At 52.9% G+C, this 23,095-nt stretch overlaps 1 protein-coding gene across 1 annotated transcript; it reads left to right on the forward strand.

The window, feature by feature from the left end:
- The first annotated feature begins 357 nt into the window (after positions 1 to 357).
- On the forward strand, positions 358 to 3,889 carry LOC137383755 (uncharacterized). Its single transcript, XM_068056904.1, has 3 exons — positions 358 to 464; positions 1,460 to 2,655; positions 2,925 to 3,889. Exons 1-3 carry the CDS (start codon positions 358 to 360, stop codon positions 3,887 to 3,889), a joined length of 2,268 nt encoding a protein of 755 aa, XP_067913005.1.
- The last annotated feature ends 19,206 nt before the right edge of the window (positions 3,890 to 23,095 follow it).

The raw sequence follows: 23,095 nt of genomic DNA on the forward strand, positions 1-23,095 counted from the left end.
GGAGGATCTCTCAGAGGAAGCACCGTTCCATGACTCTCCTGCACCCTCCACTTCAGCAGGTAACCGCTCAGCTTTAGAATCAGGGTCACAAGCTGGTGAGAGCAACATACATGCGCCCAAGCAGCTGGCTGAGGCTGAGACAGATGAGGCCTCTAACAGTCGGAGGACTATGGATGGCCAGGCCCATGGATGACGACGAGCCTCTGGTGTTGACAGCACAGGACATGCTGGAGTTGCAGAAAGAAGTGAGGCAAAATTTGGCAGAGATGGTAGAGGTCATGTGCAGCCATAAGCTGATGGACCTCAGAGCCCAACCTTGATAATGAGCCACACTCTGTTCCAGCAGTTTGAGCAAGCATGGTTTCCTCCATCCAGAGGTTGGTGACCCTCATGGAGAGCCAGATCCCACAGATCCATTCTGACATGCACACCATTGCCTTGGCCATGAGTTCGATGCAGCAGTGGTAAGGCGAGAGAAAGAACAGAAGACCGGAGGCTTCTGCAGCTCCAGGTCCTTCTCTGGTAGCAAGAAGGCTCAAGTGAACCTTCAAAGGGGGGAGGAGGAGGGGCTGAGAGCCACATCTGGGGGTTCCTCTGTGGGCACTCCGAGTATGGCCACTGGCTCCTCAGCCCCTCCTCCAGTGAGCCTAGCTCGAGGAGCTGCGATGCCTGAGGAGATTCCTGCACCAGTCCCAGACACCCCCAGGCAGTCGGGGCCTTGCAGGCCTCAGGGAGCCTGAGGACGCCTGCCAGAGTCATCACAGGCCAAGGAGCAGTGTAATCAGCAGCCTGCCTCCAGCACAGCTGCTGCCGCCTGGATCACACCGAGTAGGAGCACCCGCAAATGTATTAAAAAGAGCACATAACCACACCATATACGTTTTGTGATAAATAATTAAAAGATCCTTTGTTCAAATCATTAGGCTTCATCGTCTGAAAGCCGTGTGCCATTAAGCCTTAAATGTGAGTCTTGACTTCCCCGTTCCTCCCTAGGGCTGTGCAAATGTGACCACTGTCCTCATTAACATGCCAAGGTGATAAGAGCCTTCATTAACATATGCTCTCCCAAAGTAGTGGCTGCAGGCCTCAGGCCTACAATGGGCATTAGCGCACACTGCATCCGCTCGCAAGACAGGGACCACAAATTGAAAGGATGTGACAGAGTTCAGGCATTACGGTGAACCTTTATTTCACTCTGTGAATGGACACTAGGATGGCTACAAAACAGTTGTTCTAAGATTGTCTGTTGCCTCCTTCACACCTTGCTCTACTCGTCTGGCCCCTGCCTTGCTACCTGAGCATGTGCCACTTCTGTTGGTGGAGTCGCTGATGGACCTCAGAGCCCAAACTTGATAATGGCCTACCCTCTGTTCCAGCAGTGCTAACAATCACACAGCAGTATGCCAACCCTATACCCACTACCCCACCCCCCTCCCATGCACATTTTTCCCCCTTGCAGTGCCCCCGGGACCCCCGACCCCCTTTCAGAGCCTCGCTACCCGGGCCCCCTTGCAGAGCCCCGCTACCCGGGCCCCCTTTCAGAGCCCCGCTACCCCGACCCCCTTTCAGAGCCCCGCTACCCGGGCCCCCTTGCAGAGCCCCGCTACCCCGACCCCCTTGCAGAGCCCCGCAACCCGGGCCCCCTTGCAGAGCCCCGCTACCCCGACCCCCTTTCAGAGCCCCGCTACCTTGGCCCCCTTGCAGAGACCCGCTACCCTGACCCCCTTGCAGAGCCCCGCTACCCGGGCCCCCTTTCAGAGCCCCGCTACCCCAACCCCCTTTCAGAGCCCCGCTACCCCGACCCCCTTGCAGAGCCCCGCTACCCGGGCCCCCTTGCAGAGCCCCGCTACCCCAACCCCGACCCCCTTGCAGAGCCCCGCTACCCAGGCCCCTTGCAGAGCCCCGCTACCCCGACCCCCTTTCAGAGCCCCGCTACCTTGGCCCCCTTGCAGAGACCCGCTTCCCCGACCCCCTTGCAGAGCCCCGCTACCCCGGCCCCCTTTCAGAGCCCCGCTACCTTGGCCCCCTTGCAGAGCCCCGCTACCTCGACCCCCTTGCAGAGAACCACTACCCCGACCCCCTTGCAGAGCCCCGCTACCTTGGCCCCCTTGCAGAGCCCCGCTACCCCGACCCCCTTTCAGAGCCCCGCTACCTTGGCCCCCTTGCAGAGACCCGCTTCCCCGACCCCCTTGCAGAGCCCCGCTACCCCGGCCCCCTTTCAGAGCCCCGCTACCTTGGCCCCCTTGCAGAGCCCCGCTACCCCAACACCCTTGCAGAGACCCACTACCCCGACCACCTTGCAGAGCCCCGCTACCTTGGCCCCCTTGCAGAGCCCCGCTACCCCGAACCCCTTGCAGAGCCCCGCTACCCCGACCCCCTTGCAGAACCCCGCTACCCCACCCCCCTTGCAGAGCCCCACTACCCCGACCCCCTTGCAGAGCCCCGCTACCCCGACCCCCTTGCAGAGCCCCATTACCTTGACCCCCTTTCAGAACCCCACTACCCCGACCCCCTTGCAGAGCCCCACTACCCCGACCCCCTTGCAGAGCCCCATTACCTTGACCCCCTTTCAGAACCCCGCTATCCCACCCCCCTTGCAGAGACCCGCTACCCTGACCCCCTTGCAGAGCCCCGCTACCCCACCCCCCTTGCAGAGCCCCGCTACCCCGACCCCCTTTCAGAGCCCCACCACCCCGACCCCCTTGCAGAGCCCCGCTACCCCGACCCCCTTGCAGAGCCCCGCTACCCCGACCCCCTTTCAGAGCCCCACCACCCCGACCCCCTTGCAGAGCCCCGCTACCCCGACCCCCTTGCAGAGCCTCGCTACCCCGACCCCCTTTCAGAGCCCCGCTACCCCGACCCCCTTGCAGAGCCTCGCTACCCCGACCCCCTTTCAGAGCCCCGCTACCCCGACCCCCTTTCAGAGCCCCGCTACCCCGACCCCCTTGCAGAGCCTCGCTATCCTGACCCCCTTGCAGAGCCCCACTACCTTGGCCCCCTTGCAGAGCCTCGCTACCCCGACCCCCTTGCAGAGCCCCGCTACCTTGGCCCCCTTGCAGAGCCCCGCTACCCCGACCCCCTTGCAGAGCCCCGCTACCTTGGCCCCCTTGCAGAGCCCCACGACCTTGGCCCCCTTGCAGAGCCTCGCTACCCCGACCCCCTTGCAGAGCCCCGCTACCTTGGCCCCCTTGCAGAGCCTCGCTACCCCGACCCCCTTGCAGAGCCTCGCTACCCCGACCCCCTTTCAGAGCCCCGCTACCCCGACCCCCTTTCAGAGCCCCGCTACCCCAACCCCCTTGCAGAGCCTCGCTATCCCGACCCCCTTGCAGAGCCCCACTACCTTGGCCCCCTTGCAGAGCCTCGCTACCCCGACCCCCTTGCAGAGCCCCACTACCTTGGCCCCCTTGCAGAGCCCCGCTACCCCGACCCCCTTGCAGAGCCCCGCTACCTTGGCCCCCTTGCAGAACCTCGCTACCCCGACCCCCTTGCAGAGCCCCACTACCTTGGCCCCCTTGCAGAACCTCGCTACCCCGACCCCCTTGCAGAGCCCCGCTACCCCGACCCCCTTGCAGAGCCCCACTACCTTGGCCCCCTTGCAGAGCCTCGCTACCCCGACCCCCTTTCAGAGCCCCGCTACCCCGACCCCCTTTCAGAGCCCTGCTACCCCGACCCCCTTGCAGAGCCTCGCTACCCCGACCCCCGTGCTGAGCCCCACTACCCCGACCCCCTTTCAGAGCCCCGCTACCCCGACCCCCTTGCAGAGCCCCCGGGACCCCTGACCTTTTTGCAGAGCCCCTGGGACCCCCGACCTTTTTGCAGAGCCCCTGGGACCCCCGACCTTATTGCAGAGCCCACAGGACCCCCGACCCCCTTGCAGAGCGCCAGATAATGCTGAACCCTTTGCAGGGTGCCGCTGCCTCGACCCCCTTGCAGAGCTCCGGCTACCCCAGATCGTCTTGCAGAGCCTCCAGGACTCCCGACCCCATTGGAGAGCCCCTGGACCACGGATCTCCTTGCAGAACCTGCAGCAACGCAGTCTCACTAGGCCTCTGAACAGCCCTCATCCCCTATGCAGCAATGCTCCAGGTTGCCTACCCATCACGGCAATGTGCCCTCTCGCCTTGGTGCTTTCAGGTTTAACTGATCGTGAACCCAGACGCACATCAGTGTCACCAGCTGTTCACAGAATCACTCACTGATCATTAACTCACTTTACTTTATACTTAAATACATGTAAATCAGAATTTCAGCAATTTAAAATTTAAAATAGGTTCCAGAATCCAGAACCGACATCATAACGGATTTCCAGGCAGACAGTTGCATTGCGATTCTCTGTCCCTCCATGCCACCATTCCTGCCCTCGACGGCCACGTTAAATCCAGCCCAGTATTCCAGATGTGGCTCCGCAAAGCCCTGTACAATTGTAACAAGACCTCCTTATTCCTGTACTCCAACCTCCTTGCAATAAAGGCCAACATGCAATTTGCCTTCCTAATTGCTCACTGTACCTTCATGCTAATTTTCTACATTCCTTGTATGAGCACACCCAAGTCTCGCTGAACATCAACATTTAGAAGTTTGACACCATTCGAAAAATATTCTGCTTTTCTATTCTTACAACCAAAGTGCATAACTTCACACTTCCCCACATTATACTCCATGTGACACTTGTTGCCCACTCACTTAACCTGTCTACATCTCTTTGCAGCCTCTCCACGTCCTCCCCACAGGTTACCTTTCCACCTACCTTTGTATTATCAGCAAATTTAGATAGACTCTTTGTCTCTTCATCTAAGTAATTAATAATAGATTATAAATAGCTGAGGCCCCAGCACTGATCCTTGCGGCACTCCACGAGCCTGCCAACTTGAAAATGCCCCATTTATTGCCACTCTTTGCTGTTAACCAATCCTCTGTCCATGCAGATATATTACCCCCACCTCAATGAGCCTTTATCTTGTGTATTAACCTTTTCTGTGGCACCTTATCAACTGCCTTCTGGAAATCCAGGTATACTATATCTGCTGGTTCACCTCTATCTACCCGACTCATTACATCCTCAAAAACTCGAATAAATTTGTCAAGCAGGATTTCTCTTTTCAAAAACTAATCACACTGTGCTTTTTTAAGTGCATTGTTAAGACTTCCTTATCTTCACCCATAATGATATTTCTTCCTGTTCTTTTGAGCCAAGATCCTTCCTCACTACTGTCTTTATGGTATTATTTATTAACTGGACTTATCTGCAGCCCCTCCCGCCACCTTGTTTCTATTTTGTTTGTGTTTTCCAAACATAAAGTACCCTGGAATATTTAGTTCCCATCATTGGTCACAATGCCATTAATCCATCTATCTTGTTATGACTGTTTCATGCATTCAGATAAAGCACCTTTAATATTAACTTTTTACTATTTTTCCCTGATCTGACTTTATTCACTGAAGCACTATTACTGTTAAACTTCCTATTCCTTCTGTCACACTCTGTTTATCTTTAACCAAAATGCTATACAGCTCTGTGACCTCGACTTTAGATTATTATGGACTGGTGTGAGATGGTGTGGTGGTTTCCACTATTCACCTCCCAACTGACCACAGATAGTGTTTTCGTCAACCAGTATTCCAACCCCTGTGTTTTGTTGGCCAAATAGACAATGATAGGTTTTCTTGTGAGTTTCAAACAAAAGATTAAATATTTATTGAAAAATAATCACCCAAAATAATTACAACACCACCCATGCACGTATTCACTCTCACATGCACACTCAAGAAAATTAAAGGGTAAGAGGCATTCAAATTTCAAGGTATAAAAGTCTGCTGTTTTCAGGAATAACCAATGGGATCCTCTTGGAATATAAGTTTATAAAGTTGCAGGCCTGTTTGCTGGTTGTCTTGCACTTGCTGGGTTTCTGAAGTCTTCTGTCAGGCAACACTTCAGCTTGGAGACAGTGCTGGAACTTCCTATATCAGTTTTCACAGGTGGAGGAGTTCTTGAAAAGTCATACTCTTACTTCTCTACTTGGTTGCAAACTTGTCTCAGCAGGGTTCATCTGTCTTAGCTGGAATTGATATCTCTCTCTCTCTCTCGCTCTCAGCCTTGGGCTGGAATTGAAGATGGCTTTTGATGTTCTCCCTCTGTGGCTAGAGATCGCAGACTGATGTTCTGATGATTTGATAACTTGATAACTCCCTTTGTTCTCCAAAAAAGGTTGCCTTTAAAGGTAAACTCATTAAGTGTTAGTTTTGCACCTGTGACTTTAAGTCTCAGTTCCTCAGGGGCTATACAATGGCTTCTGATTGCAATGTATTTGGTGAGATGAAGTATGTTCACAGTTTATTGTAGTGATTGCAGCTGGAAATGCCTTTGTTTTAGTTCACTTTGTACATAGCTCACATCCATGTGTGATGAGCCATTTAATTTCAATGTAGACAGGGTTAATGAGTTTCTAGCAGATACGGATGTGTATTTCAGTGCAGGAGAAGATATTTGTTCTGTGACTGTGTCCTCCATCTTGTTAAAGGCAAAGTGTAGCAATCTTTTTAAATTGTTCTATTTTTTATAACTCTTCAATTTATTTTTGTATTTGCATTGCTGCACTTCACATGGATGTGACAAGATTTATACATTCCCCTTGACCTGACCCATCCCTCACCACCACCAGCTTTCTAGTTTAAAGTTCTATCCACAGCCCTAGTTGTCCATTTCACCAGGGCACTGAAGTGAAGTCTGTCCGAACAGTGCAGCACCCTCTTTCCCCAGTACTGCCGTCAGTGTCCCATGTACTCCCATGTACTCCTATACCTCACTCCACTCTCTGGACACCCATTCAACTCTCTGATCTATTTGACCCTATGCCATTAGGGTCCTCAAATTCTCTCAGCAGAACATGATTCCTAGTTCTACTTATGTCATTGGTACCTATATGGACCACAACAAAACAGGGATCTACAGGCCGGTGAGCCTTACATCAGTGGTGGAAAAGTTATTGGAAGGGATTCTGAGAGACAGGATTTATATGCATCTGGAAAGGCATGGTCTGATTAGGGATAGTCAGCATGGCTTTGTGCGTGGGAAATCATGTCTCACGAATTTGACTGAGTTTTTCGAGGAGGTGACCAAGAGGATTGACGAGGGCAGGGCGATGGACGTTGTCTACATGGACTTGAGCAAGGCCTTTGACAAGTTCCCGCATGGTAGGCTGGTCCAGAAGGTTCGAACACATGGGATCCAGGTTGAGCTAGCAAATTGGATACAAAATTGGCTTGGTGATAGGAGGCAGAGGGTGGTAGTGGAGGGTTGTTTTTCAGATTGGAGGACGGTGACCAGTGGTGTGCCGCAGGGATCGGTGCTGGGCCCTCTGTTGTTTGTCATATATATTAATGATTTGGATGTGAATGTAGGGGACATGATTAGTAAGTTTGCAGATGATATGCTCCGTGATCTGCTCCTCCTGCGCTATGTGGGAAATCAGGGATGCTTCCAGTGTCCCTGACTACCATGTGTGCAGGAAGTGTATCCAGCTGCAGCTACTGACAACCTGCATTATAGAGCTGGAGCTGCGGGTGGATTCAGCTACTTGGATCATTGGGATCTCTTCTGGTGCAGAGGTGACCTGTACAAGAAGGACGGGTTGCATCTAAACTGGAGGGGGACCAATATCCTTGCGGGGAGGTTTGCTGGTACTACTCGGGAGGGTTTAAACTACTCTTGCAGGGGGGTGGGACCCAAAGTAGTAGTCTCTCAGATGAGATAGTTGAGGCAAATGTAAAGGTTAAAGCAAGCAAGTCCAGTAGGCAGGCCGGGCAGGGGCAGGACAGGGAGCGTGGAAGGTCTGGTGGGCTAAACTGCATTTACTTTAATGCAAGAAGCCTTACAGGTAAGGCAGATGAACTCAGAGCATGGATCGGTACATGAGATTGTGATATTATAGCTACTACGGAAACGTGGTTGAGGGATGCGCAGGACTGGCAGCTCAATGTTCCAGCGTGACTGAGGTGGAGGTAAGAGAGGAGGGGGAGTTGCACTATTGATTAGGGAGGACATCACGGCAGTACTTAGAGAGGATATCCTGGGGGGAATGTCCAGCAAGGCCATATGAGTAGAACTTAGAAATAAGAAAGGGGTGATCACTTTGATGGGATTATACTATAGGCCCCCCAATAGTCAGAGGGAAATGGAGGAGCATATATGTAGGAAAATCACAGATAGGCGTAGGAATTATAAGGTTGTAATAGTAGGTGATTTTAACTTCCCTAATATTGATTGGGACTGCCTGAGTGCTAAGGGATCAGATGGGGAAGAATTTGTTAAATGTCTCCAGGATAGTTTTCTGAAGCAGTATGTGGATGGCCCTACTAGAGAAGGGGCTACATTCGACCTCCTCTTAGGAAATAAGGATGGGCAGGTGGTTGATGTGTCAGTGGGGGAGCACTTTGGGACCAGTGACCATAACTCTATTAGCTTCAAGATAGTTATGGAAAAGGATAGGACTGGTCCTCCGACTGAAGTCCTAAATTGGTGGAACGTTAATTTTGATGGCATCAGACAGGAACTCTCAAAAGTTGAATGGGAGAGGCTGTTTACAGGTAAAGGGACGTCTGGCAAGTGGGAGGCTTTTAAAAGTGGGATAGGAAGAGTTCAGGGCTGGCATGTTCCTGTTAGATGGAATGGCAAGGCTGGCAAGTTTTGGGAACCTTGGTTGATGAGGGATATTGAGGGTCTGGTCAGGACAAAGAAGGAGGCATATGTCAGGTACAGGCAGCTGGGATCGAGCAAGTCCCTCGAGGAGTATAGGGGATGTAGGAGTACACTTAAGAAGGAAATTAGGAGGGCTAAAAGGGGCCATGAAATTTCCCTTGCAGATAAGATAAAGGAGAATCCTAAAAGATTCTATAAGTATATTGAGTAAAAGGGTAGCTAGGGAGAGAGTAGGTCCCCTTAACGAACAGTGTGGCAATCTAGGTGTGGAGCCACGGGAAATGGGCAAGGTCTTAAATGAATGCTTCTCGTCCGTATTTACCATGGAGAAGATCATGGAAGCTAGTGAGTTCAAGGGAGGGAACACTGATATCCTGGAGCATCTCAACGTTACAAAGGAGGAGGTGTTGGAGGTTTTGAAGCGCATTAAGGTGGGTAAATCCCCAGGGCCTGACCAGGTGTATCCTAGGATGCTCTGGGAAGCAAGGGAGGAGATTGCTGGGGCCCTGGCAGAGATTTCTGTATCATCGTTAGCCACGGGTGAGGTACCGGAAGACTGGAGGATAGCTAATGTTGTGCCTTTATTTAAGAAGGGCAGCAGGGATAAGCCAGGGAACTACAGGCCGGTGAGCCTTACATCAGTGGTGGGAAAGTTATTGGAAGGGATTCTGAGAGACAGGATTTATATGCATCTGGAAAGGCATGGTCTGATTAGGGACAGTCAGCATGGCTTTGTACGTGGGAAATCTTGTCTCACGAATTTGATTGAGTTTTTTGAGTAGGTGACCAAGAGGATTGACGAGGGCAGGGTGATGGACGTTGTCTACATGGACTTAACCAAGGTCTATGACAAGGTCCCGCATGGTAGGCTGGTCCAGAAGGTTCGAACACCAGGGTGAGCTAGCCAATTGGATACAAAATTGGCTTGGTGATAGGAGGTAGAGGGTGGTAGTGGAGGGTTGTTTTTCAGATTGGAAGCCGGTGACCAGTGGTGTGCTGCAGGGATCGGTGCTGGGCCCTCTGCTATTTGTCATATATATTAATGACTTGGATGTGAATATAGGGGGCATGATTAGTAAGTTTGCAGATGACACCAAAATTGGTGATATAGTGGACAGTGAAGAAGGTTATCTAAGGTTACAACAGGATATAGATCAACTGCGAAAGTGGGCAAGAGATTGGCAAATGGAATTTAATGCAGACAAATGTGAAGTGATGCATTTTGGGAAGTTAAACCAGGGCAGGACATATACAGTGAATGGCAGGGCCCTGGGGAGTGTTGTTGAACAGAGAGACCTTGGGGTGCAAGTACATAGTTCCCTGAAAGTGGCAACACAGGTAGACAGGGTGGTGAAGAAGGCATATGGCATGCTTGCCTTCATCGGCCGAGGCATTGAGTACAAGAGTTGGGACGTCATGTTACAGTTGTACATAACGTTGGTTCGGCCGCATTTGGAGTACTGTGTGCAGTTCTGGTCGCCGCACTACAGGAAAGATGTGATTAAGCTAGAGAGGGTGCAGAAAAGATTCACAAGGATGTTGCCTGGTTTGGAGAGCTTGAGTTATAAAGAGAGATTGGATAGGCTGGGTCTGTTTTCCCTGGAGCGAAGGAGGTTGAGAGGGGACATGATAGAGGTATATAAAATTATGAGAGGCATAGATAGGGTAGATAGCCAGAGTCTGTTTCCCATGGTAGGGGTGACTAAAACTAGAGGGCATTGATTTAAAGTGAGAGGGAGGAGGTTTAAAGGGGATCAAAGGGGTAAATTTTTCACACAAAAAGTAGTGGGTATCTGGAATGAGCTGCCTGAGGTGGTGGTGGAGGCAGGAACAGTAGCGACATTTAAGAGGCTTCTGGACAGGCACTTGAATGAGCAAGGCATAGAGGGATATGGAACTAATGTAGGCAGGTGGGATTAGTCCAGATAAGCATTATGGTCAGCATGGACGCGGTGGGCCGAAGGACCTGTTTCTCTGCTGTCCGACTCTCTGACTCTATAACAACTGGATCCTCCCCCTCCTACTCCAAGTTCATCAGCCGCAAGGAGATGTCTTTAACCCTGGCACTGGACAGACAACACAACCTTTGGAACTCCCAGTTGTGGCTGCAGGCACCAGCATCTATGCTCTTAACTATACTGTTCCCTATCAGTACCACATTCCTTTTCACTCCACCCACTTGAATGACCACCTGTAACATGGTGCTCTGGTCAGTTTGCACATCCACCCACCCTGTAGGCATTGCCCCCATTCACACAGACAGGAAGAACCTTATACCTTCTGGATAAGGGTAAAGGTGTGGACTTGGTGGGCTAAATAGCCTCTTTCTGTGTTGTTAATGACTCTATGACTCTTCCAGCACTAGACCTGGGACCCCACAATGTCTGCACCTCCGACTCCAGCTCAAGAACAAGTGAACCTTCAAAGGGAGGAGGAGAGGCTGAAAGCTGCCCAGGATGACGATGCTCCAAATTGCCATTCTTATCCAATCTGGTTTTATTTAAACAATTAATTAGTCTATGTATTTCATCAACTTAGCTTCTAGTTTTCAGTCTTTTAATTACTTGATCTACTTGAAGTTGTAGGTAGATTGAATTAAAGATTCAATACACTGTAATACACCCACTTCAAATTTTGGAGGCAAAATGCAGCACCTTCTTCCACCAGGTTCCACTTTGACACTCTGTTTATGATACACTCTGTTCTGCAATCACTGTGTTCTGCGATTAATCTGTACGTCAGCGGATACTGTCTCAATTTAGACACTTGTTTGAGCCACATCCAAGTTATAACTGCTTATCCGACATCCAGTAGTGGATGAGCAGAAATTTCTGAAACCATTGGTTTCGTTCAGAGCTCCAAAATCCATTCCCGAACTAACAGCTCCATCACTCTCCCTGGCAACAGTCTGAGATTAAACCAGTCTGTTTGCAACCTTGGTGTCACATTTGACCGGGAGAGAGAGAGAGAGAGTTCACTCAGACAGCGGGAAACAGCAAGAGCGGAGCCGGAGTACAAAGAGACCGGGAGAGAGAGAGAGAGTTCACTCAGACAGCGGGAAATAGAGAGAGTGGAGCCGGAGTATAAAGAGACCATGGGAAAGAGAGAACTCACTCATTGAGCGGGAAAGAGTGAGAGCAGAGCCGGAGTATAAAGAAACCATGAGAGAGAGCGAGTTCACTCAGACAGCGGGTAACAGCGAGAGTGGAGCCGGAGTATAAAGAGAACGGGAGAGAGAGAGAGAGAGAGAGAGAGAGAGAGAGAGAGAGAGTTCACTGAGACAGTGCGAAACAGCGAGAGTGGAGCTGGAGTATAAAGAGACCGGGAGAGAGAGAGAGTTCACTCAGACAGCGGGCAACAGCGAGAGAGGAGCCTGAGTATCAAGAGACCGGGAGAGAGAGAGAGTTCACTCAGACAGCGGGAAACAGCGAGAGCGGAGCCGGAGTATAAACAGACCGTGAGAGAGAGAGAGAGAGAGTTCACTCACACAGCGGGAAACAGAGAGAGCAGAGCCGGAGTATAAAGAGACCGGGAGAGAGAGAGAGTTCACTCAGAGAGCGGGAAACAGCGATAGAGGAGCCGGAGTATAAAGAGACCGGGAGAGAGAGAGACAGTTCACTCAGACAGCGGGAAACAGCGAGAGCGGAGCTGGAGTATAAAGAGACCGGAAGAGAGCGAGAGTTTAGTCAGACAGCGGAAAACGGCGAGAGCGGAGCCGGAGTATAAAGAGACCGGGAGAGAGAGAGAGAGTTCACTCAGACAGCGGCAAACAGCTAGAGAGGAGCCGCAGTAGAAAGAGACCGGGAGAAAGAGAGAGAGTTCACTCAGAGATCGGGAAACAGCGAGAGAGGAGCCAGAGTATAAAGAGACCGGGGAGAGTGAGAGAGTTCACTCAGACAGCGGGAAACAGCGAGATCGGAGCTGGAGTATAAAGAGACCGGGGAGAGTGAGAGAGTTCACTCAGACAGCGGGAAACAGCGAGAGCGGAGCTGGAGTATAAAGAGACCGGGAGAGAGAGAGAGAGAGTTCACTCAGACAGCGGGAAACAGCTGGAGCGGAGCCGGAGTATAAAGAGACCGGGAGAGAGAGAGAGAGAGTTCACTCAGACAGCGGGAAACAGCGAGAGCGGAGCCGGAGTAGAAAGAGACTGGCAGAGAGAGAGAGAGAGAGAGTTCACTCGGACAGCGGGAAACAGCAAGAGAGGAGCTGGAGTCGAAAGAGACCGGGAGAGAGAGAGAGAGTTCACTTACAGAGGAGGAAACAGCGAGAGCGGAGCCGGAGTATAAAGAGACCGGGGGAGAGAGAGAGTTCACTCAGAGAGCAGGAAACAGCGAGAGCGGAGCCGGAGTATAAATAGAGCGGGAGAGAGTGAGAGAGTTCACTCAGACAGCGGGAAACAGAGAGAGCGGAGCCGGAGTGTGAAGAGACCGGGTGAGAGAGAGAGTTCACTCAGACAGCGGGAAACAGCAAGAGAGGAGCCGGAGTATTAAGAGACCGGGAGAGAGAGAGAGTTCACTCAGACAGCGGGAAACAGCAAGAGAGGAGCTGGAGTATAAAGAGACCGGGAGAGGGAGAAAGTTCACTCAGACAGCGGGAAACAGCGAGAGAGGAGCCAGAGTATACAGAGACCGGGGGAGAGAGAGAGAGTTCACTCAGACAGCGGGAAACAGCGAGAGCCGAGCCGGAGTAGAAAGAGAACGGGAGAGAGAGAGAGAGTTCACTCAGACAGCGGGAAACAGCGGGAGAGGAGCCGGAGTAGAAAGAGACAGGGGGAGAGAGAGAGATTTCAATCAGACAGCGGGAAACAGAGAGAGCGGAGCCGGAGTATAAAGAGACCGGGAGAGAGAGAGAGTTCACTCAGACAGCGGGAAACAGCGAGAGCAGAGTCGGAGTATAAAGAGACCGGGAGAGAGAGAGAGTAAACTCAGATAGCGGGAAACAGCAAGGGAGGAGCTGGAGTATAAAGAGACCGGGAGAAAGAGAGAGTTCACTCAGACAGCGGCAAAAAGCGAGAGAGGAGCCGGAGTATAAAGAGACCGGGAGAGAGAGAGAGTTCACTCAGACAGCGGGAAACAGCGAGAGCGGAGTCGGAATATAAAGAGACCGGGAGAGAGAGAGAGAGTTCACTCAGACAGCGGGAAACAACGAGAGTGGAGCCGGAGTATAAAGAGACTGGCAGAGAGAGAGAGAGAGAGTTCACTCTGACAGCGGGAGCAGCGAGAGCGGAGCCCAGTATAAACAGACCTGCACAGAGAGAGAGAGAGAGTTTACTCGGACAGCGGGAAACAGCGAGAGTGGAGCCGGAGTATAAAGAGACCGGGAGAGTGAGAGAGTTCACTCAGACAGCTGGAAACAGCGATAGCGGAGCCAGAGGATAAAAAGACCGTGATAGAGAAAGAGAGTTCACTCAGACAGCGGGAAACAGCAAGAGAGGAGCCGGAGTATTAAGAGACCGGGAGAGAGAGAGAGTTCACTCAGACAGCGGGAAACAGCGAGAGAGGAGCCGGAGCAAAAAGAGACCGGGGAGAGTGAGAGAGTTCACTCGACAGCGGGAAACAGCGAGAGCGGAGCCGGAGTATAAAGAGACTGGCAGAGAGAGAGAGAGAGTGTTCACTCAGAGAGCAGGAAACAGCGAGAGTGGAGCCGGAGTATAAAGAGACCGGGGAGAGTGAGAGAGTTCACTCAGACAGCGGGAAACAGCGAGAGCGGAGCTGGAGTATAAAGAGACCGGGAGAGAGAGAGATTTCACTCAGACAGCAGGAAACAGCAAGAGCGGAGCTGGAGTACAAAGAGACCGGGAGAGAGAGAGAGTTCACTCAGACAGCGGGAAACAGCGAGAGCGGAGCGGGAGTATAAAGAGACCGGGAGAGAGAGAGAGTTCACTCAGAGAGCGGGAAACAGCGAGAGCGGAGCCGGAGTATAAAGAGACCAGGAGAGAGAAAGAGAGTTCACTCAGACAGCGGGAAACAGCAAGAGCGGAGCCCGAGGAGAAAGAGACCGGGAGAGAGAGAGAGTTCACTCAGACAGTGGGAAACAGCGAGAGTGGAGCTGGAGTAGAAAGAGACAATCGGAGAGAGAGAGTACACTCGTTGAGCGGGAATCAGCGAGAGCGGAGCCGGAGTATAAAGAGACCGGGGAGAGTGAGAGCGTTCACTCAGACAGCGGGAAACAGCTAGAGCGGAGCCGGAGTATAAAGAGACCGGGAGAGAGAGAGAGAGTTCACTCAGACAGCGGGAAACAGCGAGAGCGGAGCCAGAGTATAAAGAGACTGGCACAGAAAGAGAGAGAGAGTTCACTCGGACAGCGGGAAACAGCGAGAGTGGAGCCGGAGTATAAAGAGAACGGGAGAGAGAGAGCGTTCACTCAGACAGCGGGAAACAGCAAGAGAGGAGCTGGAGTATAAAGAGACCAGGAGAGAGAGAGAGTTCACTCAGACAGCGGGAAACAGCGAGAGAGGAGCCGGAGTATAAAGAGACCGGGGGAGAGAGAGAGTTCACTCAGAGAGCAGGAAACAGCGAGAGCGGAGCCGGAGTATAAATAGAGCGGGAGAGAGTGAGAGAGTTCACTCAGACAGCGGGAAACAGAGAGAGCGGAGCCGGAGTGTGAAGAGACCGGGTGAGAGAGAGAGTTCACTCAGACAGCGGGAAACAGCAAGAGAGGAGCCGGAGTATTAAGAGAACGGGAGAGAGAGAGAGTTCACTCAGACAGCGGGAAACAGCAAGAGAGGAGCTGGAGTATAAAGAGACCGGGAGAGGGAGAAAGTTCACTCAGACAGCGGGAAACAGCGAGAGAGGAGCCGGAGTAGAAAGAGACAGGGGGAGAGAGAGAGATTTCAATCAGACAGCGGGAAACAGAGAGAGCGGAGCCGGAGTATAAAGAGACCTGGTGAGAGAGAGAGTTCACTCAGACAGCGGGAAACAGCGAGAGAGGAGCCGGAGTAGAAAGAGACCGGGGGAGAGAGAGAGATTTCAATCAGACAGCGGGAAACAGCAAGAGAGGAGCCGGAGGACAAAGAGACCGGGAGAGAGAGAGAGTTCACTCAGAGAGCGGGAAACAGCGAGAGCGGAGCCGGAGTATAAAGTGACCGGGAGAGAGAGAGAGAGAGAGAGTTCACTCAGACAGCGGGAAACAGAGAGAGCGGAGCCGGAGTATAAAGAGACCGGGAGAGAGAGAGAGTTCACTCAGACAGCGGGAAACAGCGAGAGCGGAGTCGGAGTATAAAGAGACCGGGAGAGAGAGAGAGTTCACTCAGATAGCGGGAAACAGCAAGGGAGGAGCTGGAGTATAAAGAGACCGGGAGAGGGAGAGAGTTCACTCAGACAGCGGGAAACAGCGAGAGCGGAGTCGGAGTATAAAGAGACCGGGAGAGAGAGAGAGTTCACTCAGATAGCGGGAAACAGCAAGGGAGGAGTCGGAGTATAAAGAGACCGGGAGAGAGAGAGAGTTCACTCAGACAGCGGGAAACAGCGAGAGCGGAGTCGGAGTATAAGGAGACCGGGAGAGAGAGAGAGAGTTCACTCAGACAGCGGGAAACAACGAGAGTGGAGCCGGAGTATAAAGAGACTGGCAGGGAGAGAGAGAGAGAGTTCACTCAGACAGCGGGAGCAGCGAGAGCGGAGCCCAGTATAAAGAGACCTGCAGAGAGAGAGAGAGAGAGAGAGTTTACTCGGACAGCGGGAAACAGCGAGAGTGGAGCCGGAGTATAAAGAGACCGGGAGAGTGAGAGAGTTCACTCAGACAGCTGGAAACAGCGAGAGCGGAGCCGGAGGATAAAAAGACCGTGATAGAGAGAGAGAGTTCACTCAGACAGCGGGAAACAGAGAGAGAGCAGCCAGAATATAAAGAGACCGGGAGAGGGTGAGAGACTTCACTCAGACAGCAGGAAACAGCGAGAGCGGAGCCAGAGTAGAAAGAGACCGGGAGAGAGAGAGAGAGAGTTCACTGAGACAGCAGGAAACAGCGAGAGCGGAGCTGGAGTATAAAGAGACCGGGACAGAGAGAGAGTTCACTCAGACAGTGGGAAACAGCGAGAGTGGAGCTGGAGTAGAAAGAGACCATGGGAGAGAGAGAGTTCACTCATTGAGCGGGAATCAGCGAGAGCGGAGTCGGAGTATCAAGAGACCGGGGAGAGTGAGAGAGTTCACTCAGACAGCGGGAAACAGCTGGAGCGGAGCCGGAGTATAAAGAGACCGGGAGAGAGAGAGAGAGTTCACTCAGACAGCGGGAAACAGCGAGACCGGAGCCGGAGTATGAAGAGACTGGCAGAGAGAGAGAGAGAGAGAGAGTTCACTCAGACAGCGGGAAACAGCGAGAGCGGAGCCGGAGTATAAAGATACTGGCAGAGAGAGAGAGAGAGTTCACTCGGACAGCGGGAAACAGCGAGAGAGGAGCCGGAGTATAAAGAGAACGGGAGAGAGAGGGAGAGTTCACTCAGACAGCGGGAAACAGCGAGAGCGGAGCCGGAGTAGAAAGAGAACGGGAGAGAGAGAGAGAGTTCACTCAGACAGCGGGAAACAGCGAGAGCGTAGCTGGAGCATAAAGAGACCAGGTGAGAGAGAGAGTTCACTCAGACAGCGAGAAACAGCGAGAGAGGAGCCGGTGTAGAAAGAGACCGGGGGAGAGAAAGAGATTTCACTCAGACAGCGGGAAACAGCAAGAGAGGAGCCGGAGTAGAAAGAGACCGGGGCAGAGAGAGAGATTTCAATCAGACAGCGGGAAACAGCAAGAGAGGAGCCGGAGGACAAAGAGACCGGGAGAGAGAGAGAGTTCACTCAGAGAGCGGGAAACAGCGAGAGCGGAGCCGGAGTATCAAGTGACCGGGAGAGAGAGAGAGAGAGTTCACTCAGACAGCGGGAAACAGAGAGAGCGGAGCCGGAGTATAAAGAGACCGGGTCAGAAAGAGAGTTCACTCGGACAGCGGGAAACAGCGAGAGTGGAGCCGTAGTATAAAGAGAACGGGAGAGAGAGAGCGTTCACTCAGACAGCGGGAAACAGCGAGAGAGGAGCCGGAGTATAAAGTGACCGGGGGAGAGAGAGAGAGTTCACTCAGAGAGCGGGAAACAGCAAGAGCGGAGCCGGAGTATAAATAGAGCGGGAGAGAGTGAGAGAGTTCACTCAGACAGCGGGAAACAGAGAGAGCGGAGGCGGAGTGAGAAGAGACCGGGTGAGAGAGAGAGTTCACTCAGACAGCGGGAAACAGCAAGAGAGGAGCCGGAGTATTAAGAGACCGGGAGAGAGAGAGTTCACTCAGAGAGCGGGAAACAGCAAGAGAGGAGCTGGAGTATACAGAGACAGGGAGAGGGAGAAAGTTCACTCAGACAGCGGGAAACAGCGAGAGAGCAGCCGGAGTATAAAGAGACCGGGGAGAGTGAGAGAGTTCACTCAGACAGCGGGAAACAGCGAGAGCTGAGACGGAGTAGAAAGAGAACGGGAGAGAGAGAGAGAGTTCACTCAGACAGCGAGAAACAGCGAGAGTGGAGCCGGTGTAGAAAGAGACTGGGGTAGAGAGAGAGATTTTACACAGACAGCGGGAAACAGCGAGAGAGGAGCCGGAGTAGAAAGAGACTGGCAGAGAGAGAGAGAGAGAGTTCACTCAGACAGCGGGAGCAGCGAGAGCGGAGCCCAGTATAAAGAGACCTGCAGAGAGAGAGAGAGAGTTTACTCGGACAGCGGGAAACAGCGAGAGTGGAGCCGGAGTATAAAGAGACCGGGAGAGTGAGAAAGTTCACTCAGACAGCTGGAAACAGCGAGAGCAGAGCCGGAGGATAAAAAGACCGTGATAGAGACAGAGAGTTCACTCAGACAGCGGGAAACAGCGAGAGCGGAGTCGGAGTATAAAGAGACCGGGAGAGAGAGAGAGAGTTCACTCAGACAGCGGGAAACAACGAGAGTGGAGCCGGAGTATAAAGAGACTGGCAGAGAGAGAGAGAGAGAGTTCACTCAGACAGCGGGAGCAGCGAGAGCGGAGCCCAGTATAAAGAGACCTGCAGAGAGAGAGAGAGAGAGAGAGTTTACTCGGACAGCGGGAAACAGCGAGAGTGGAGCCGGAGTATAAAGACACCGGGAGAGTGAGAGAGTTCACTCAGACAGCTGGAAACAGCGAGAGCGGAGCCGGAGGATAAAAAGACCGTGATAGAGAGAGAGAGTTCACTCAGACAGCGGGAAACAGAGAGAGAGCAGCCAGAATATAAAGAGACCGGGAGAGGGTGAGAGACTTCACTCAGACAGCAGGAAACAGCGAGAGCGGAGCCAGAGTGGAAAGAGACCGGGAGAGAGAGAGAGAGAGAGTTCACTGAGACAGCAGGAAACAGCGAGAGCGGAGCTGGAGTATAAAGAGACCGGGAGAGAGAGAGAGTTCACTCAGACAGTGGGAAACAGCGAGAGTGGAGCTGGAGTAGAAAGAGACCATGGGAGAGAGAGAGTTCACTCATTGAGCGGGAATCAGCGAGAGCGGAGCCGGAGTATCAAGAGACCGGGGAGAGTGAGAGAGTTCACTCAGACAGCGGGAAACAGCTGGAGCGGAGCCGGAGTATGAAGAGACTGGCAGAGAGAGAGAGAGAGAGAGTTCACTCAGACAGCGGGAAACAGCGAGACCGGAGCCGGAGTATGAAGAGACTGGCAGAGAGAGAGAGAGAGAGAGTTCACTCAGACAGCGGGAAACAGCGAGAGCGGAGCCGGAGTATAAAGAGACTGGCTGAGAGAGAGAGAGAGAGAGTTCACTCGGACAGCGGGAAACAGCGAGAGAGGAGCCGGAGTATAAAGAGAACGGGAGAGAGAGAGAGAGTTCACTCAGACAGCGGGAAACAGCGAGAGCGGAGCCGGAGTAGAAAGAGAACGGGAGAGAGAGAGAGAGTTCAATCAGACAGCGGGAAACAGCGAGAGCGTAGCTGGAGCATAAAGAGACCAGGTGAGAGAGAGAGTTCACTCAGACAGCGAGAAACAGCGAGAGAGGAGCCGGTGTAGAAAGAGACCGGGGGAGAGAGAGAGATTTCACTCAGACAGCGGGAAACAGCGAGAGAGGAGCCGGAGTAGAAAGAGACCGGGGCAGAGAGAGAGATTTCAATCAGACAGCGGGAAACAGCGAGAGAGGAGCCGGAGTAGAAAGAGACCGGGGCAGAGAGAGAGATTTCAATCAGACAGCGGGAAACAGCAAGAGAGGAGCCGGAGGACAAAGAGACCGGGAGAGAGAGAGAGTTCACTCAGAGAGCGGGAAACAGCGAGAGCGGAGCCGGAGTATCAAGTGACCGGGAGAGAGAGAGAGAGAGTTCACTCAGACAGCGGGAAACAGAGAGAGCGGAGCCGGAGTATAAAGAGACCGGGTCAGAAAGAGAGTTCACTCAGACAGCGGGAAACAGCAAGGGAGGAGCTGGAGTATAAAGAGACCGGGAGAGAGAGAGAGAGTTCACTCGGACAGCGGGAAACAGCGAGAGTGGAGCCGGAGTATAAAGAGAACGGGAGAGAGAGAGCGTTCACTCAGACAGCGGGAAACAGCGAGAGAGGAGCCGGAGTATAAAGTGACCGGGGGAGAGAGAGAGAGTTCACTCAGAGAGCGGGAAACAGCAAGAGCGGAGCCGGAGTATAAATAGAGCGGGAGAGAGTGAGAGAGTTCACTCAGACAGCGGGAAACAGAGAGAGCGGAGGCGGAGTGAGAAGAGACCGGGTGAGAGAGAGAGTTCACTCAGACAGCGGGAAACAGCAAGAGAGGAGCCGGAGTATTAAGAGACCGGGAGAGAGAGAGTTCAGTCAGAGAGCGGGAAACAGCAAGAGAGGAGCTGGAGTATACAGAGACAGGGAGAGGGAGAAAGTTCACTCAGACAGCGGGAAACAGCGAGAGAGCAGCCGGAGTATAAAGAGACCGGGGGAGAGAGAGTGAGTTCACTCAGACAGCGGGAAACAACGAGAGTGGAGCCGGAGTATAAAGAGACTAGCAGAGAGAGAGAGAGAGAGTTCACTCAGACAGCGGGAGCAGCGAGAGCGGAGCCCAGTATAAAGAGACCTGCAGAGAGAGAGAGAGAGAGAGAGTTTACTCGGACAGCGGGAAACAGCGAGAGTGGAGCCGGAGTATAAAGAGACCGGGAGAGTGAGAGAGTTCACTCAGACAGCTGGAAACAGCGAGAGCGGAGCCGGAGGATAAAAAGACCGTGATAGAGAGAGAGAGTTCACTCAGACAGCGGGAAAGAGAGAGAGAGCAGCCAGAATATAAAGAGACCGGGAGAGGGTGAGAGACTTCACTCAGACAGCAGGAAACAGCGAGAGCGGAGCCAGAGTAGAAAGAGACCGGGAGAGAGAGAGAGAGAGTTCACTGAGACTGCAGGAAACAGCGAGAGCGGAGCTGGAGTATAAAGAGACCGGGAGAGAGAGAGAGTTCACTCAGACAGTGGGAAACAGCGAGAGCGGAGCCGGAGTAGAAAGAGAACGGGAGAGAGAGAGAGAGTTCACTCAGACAGCGAGAAACAGCGAGAGTGGAGCCGGTGTAGAAAGAGACTGGGGTAGAGAGAGAGATTTTACACAGACATCGGGAAACAGCGAGAGAGGAGCCGGAGTAGAAAGAGACGGGGGGAGAGAGAGAGATTTCAATCAGACAGCGGGAAACAGCAAGAGAGGAGCCGGAGGACAATGAGACCGGGAGAGAGAGAGAGTTCACTCAGAGAGCGGGAAACAGCGAGAGCGGAGCCGGAGTATAAAGAGACAGGGAGAGGGAGAAAGTTCACTCAAACAGCGGGAAACAGCGAGAGAGGAGCCGGAGTATAAAGAAACCGGGAGAGAGAGAGAGTTCACTAAGACAGCGGGAAACAGCGAGAGAGGAGCCGGAGAAGAAAGAGACCGGGGGAGAGAGAGACATTTCAATCAGACAGCGGGAAACAGCGAGAGCGGAGCTGGAGTATAAAGAGACCGGGAGAGAGAGAGAGTTCACTCAGACAGTGGGAAACAGCGAGAGAGGAGCCGGAGTATAAAGAGACCGGGGGAGAGAGAGAGAGTTCACTCAGAGAGCAGGAAAAGCGAGAGCGGAGCCGGAGGATAAAGAGACTCGGGGAGAGAGCAGAGATTTCAATCAGACAGCGGGAAACAGCAAGAGAGGAGCCGGAGTATAAAGAGACCGGGAGAGAGAGAGAGTTCACTCAGAGAGCGGAAAACAGCGAGAGCTGAGCCGGAGTATCAAGAGACTGGGAGAGAGTGAGAGAGTTCATTCAGACAGCGGGAAACAGAGAGAGCGGAGCCGGAGTGTGAAGAGACCGGGTGAGAGAGAGAGTTCACTCAGACAACAGGCAACAGCAAGAGAGGAGCCGGAGTATTAAGAGACCGGGAGAGAGAGAGCGTACACTCAGACAGCGGGAAACAGCGAGAGAGGAGCCGGAGTATCAAGAGACCGCCGGTGAGAGAGAGAGTTCACTCAGAGAGCAGGAAACAGCGAGAGCGGAGCCAGAGTAGAAAGAGACCGGGAGAGAGAGAGAGAGAGTTCACTGAGACTGCAGGAAACAGCGAGAGCGGAGCTGGAGTATAAAGAGACCGGGAGAGAGAGAGAGTTCACTCAGACAGTGGGAAACAGCGAGAGCGGAGCCGGAGTAGAAAGAGAACGGGAGAGAGAGAGAGAGTTCACTCAGACAGCGAGAAACAGCGAGAGTGGAGCCAGAATATAAAGAGACCGGGAGAGGGTGAGAGACTTCACTCAGACAGCAGGAAACAGCGAGAGCGGAGCCAGAGTAGAAAGAGACCGGGAGAGAGAGAGAGAGAGTTCACTGAGACTGCAGGAAACAGCGAGAGCGGAGCTGGAGTATAAAGAGACCGGGAGAGAGAGAGAGTTCACTCAGACAGTGGGAAACAGCGAGAGCGGAGCCGGAGTAGAAAGAGAACGGGAGAGAGAGAGAGAGAGTTCACTCAGACAGCGAGAAACAGCGAGAGTGGAGCCGGTGTAGAAAGAGACTGGGGTAGAGAGAGAGATTTTACACAGACATCGGGAAACAGCGAGAGAGGAGCCGGAGTAGAAAGAGACGGGGGGAGAGAGAGAGATTTCAATCAGACAGCGGGAAACAGCAAGAGAGGAGCCGGAGGACAATGAGACCGGGAGAGAGAGAGAGTTCACTCAGAGAGCGGGAAACAGCGAGAGCGGAGCCGGAGTATAAAGAGACAGGGAGAGGGAGAAAGTTCACTCAAACAGCGGGAAACAGCGAGAGAGGAGCCGGAGTATAAAGAAACCGGGAGAGAGAGAGAGTTCACTAAGACAGCGGGAAACAGCGAGAGAGGAGCCGGAGAAGAAAGAGACCGGGGGAGAGAGAGACATTTCAATCAGACAGCGGGAAACAGCGAGAGCGGAGCTGGAGTATAAAGAGACCGGGAGAGAGAGAGAGTTCACTCAGACAGTGGGAAACAGCGAGAGAGGAGCCGGAGTATAAAGAGACCGGG

Source organism: Heterodontus francisci, chromosome 25 (genome assembly GCF_036365525.1).
Source record: "Heterodontus francisci isolate sHetFra1 chromosome 25, sHetFra1.hap1, whole genome shotgun sequence".
Taxonomy (NCBI): Eukaryota; Metazoa; Chordata; class Chondrichthyes; order Heterodontiformes; family Heterodontidae; genus Heterodontus; species Heterodontus francisci.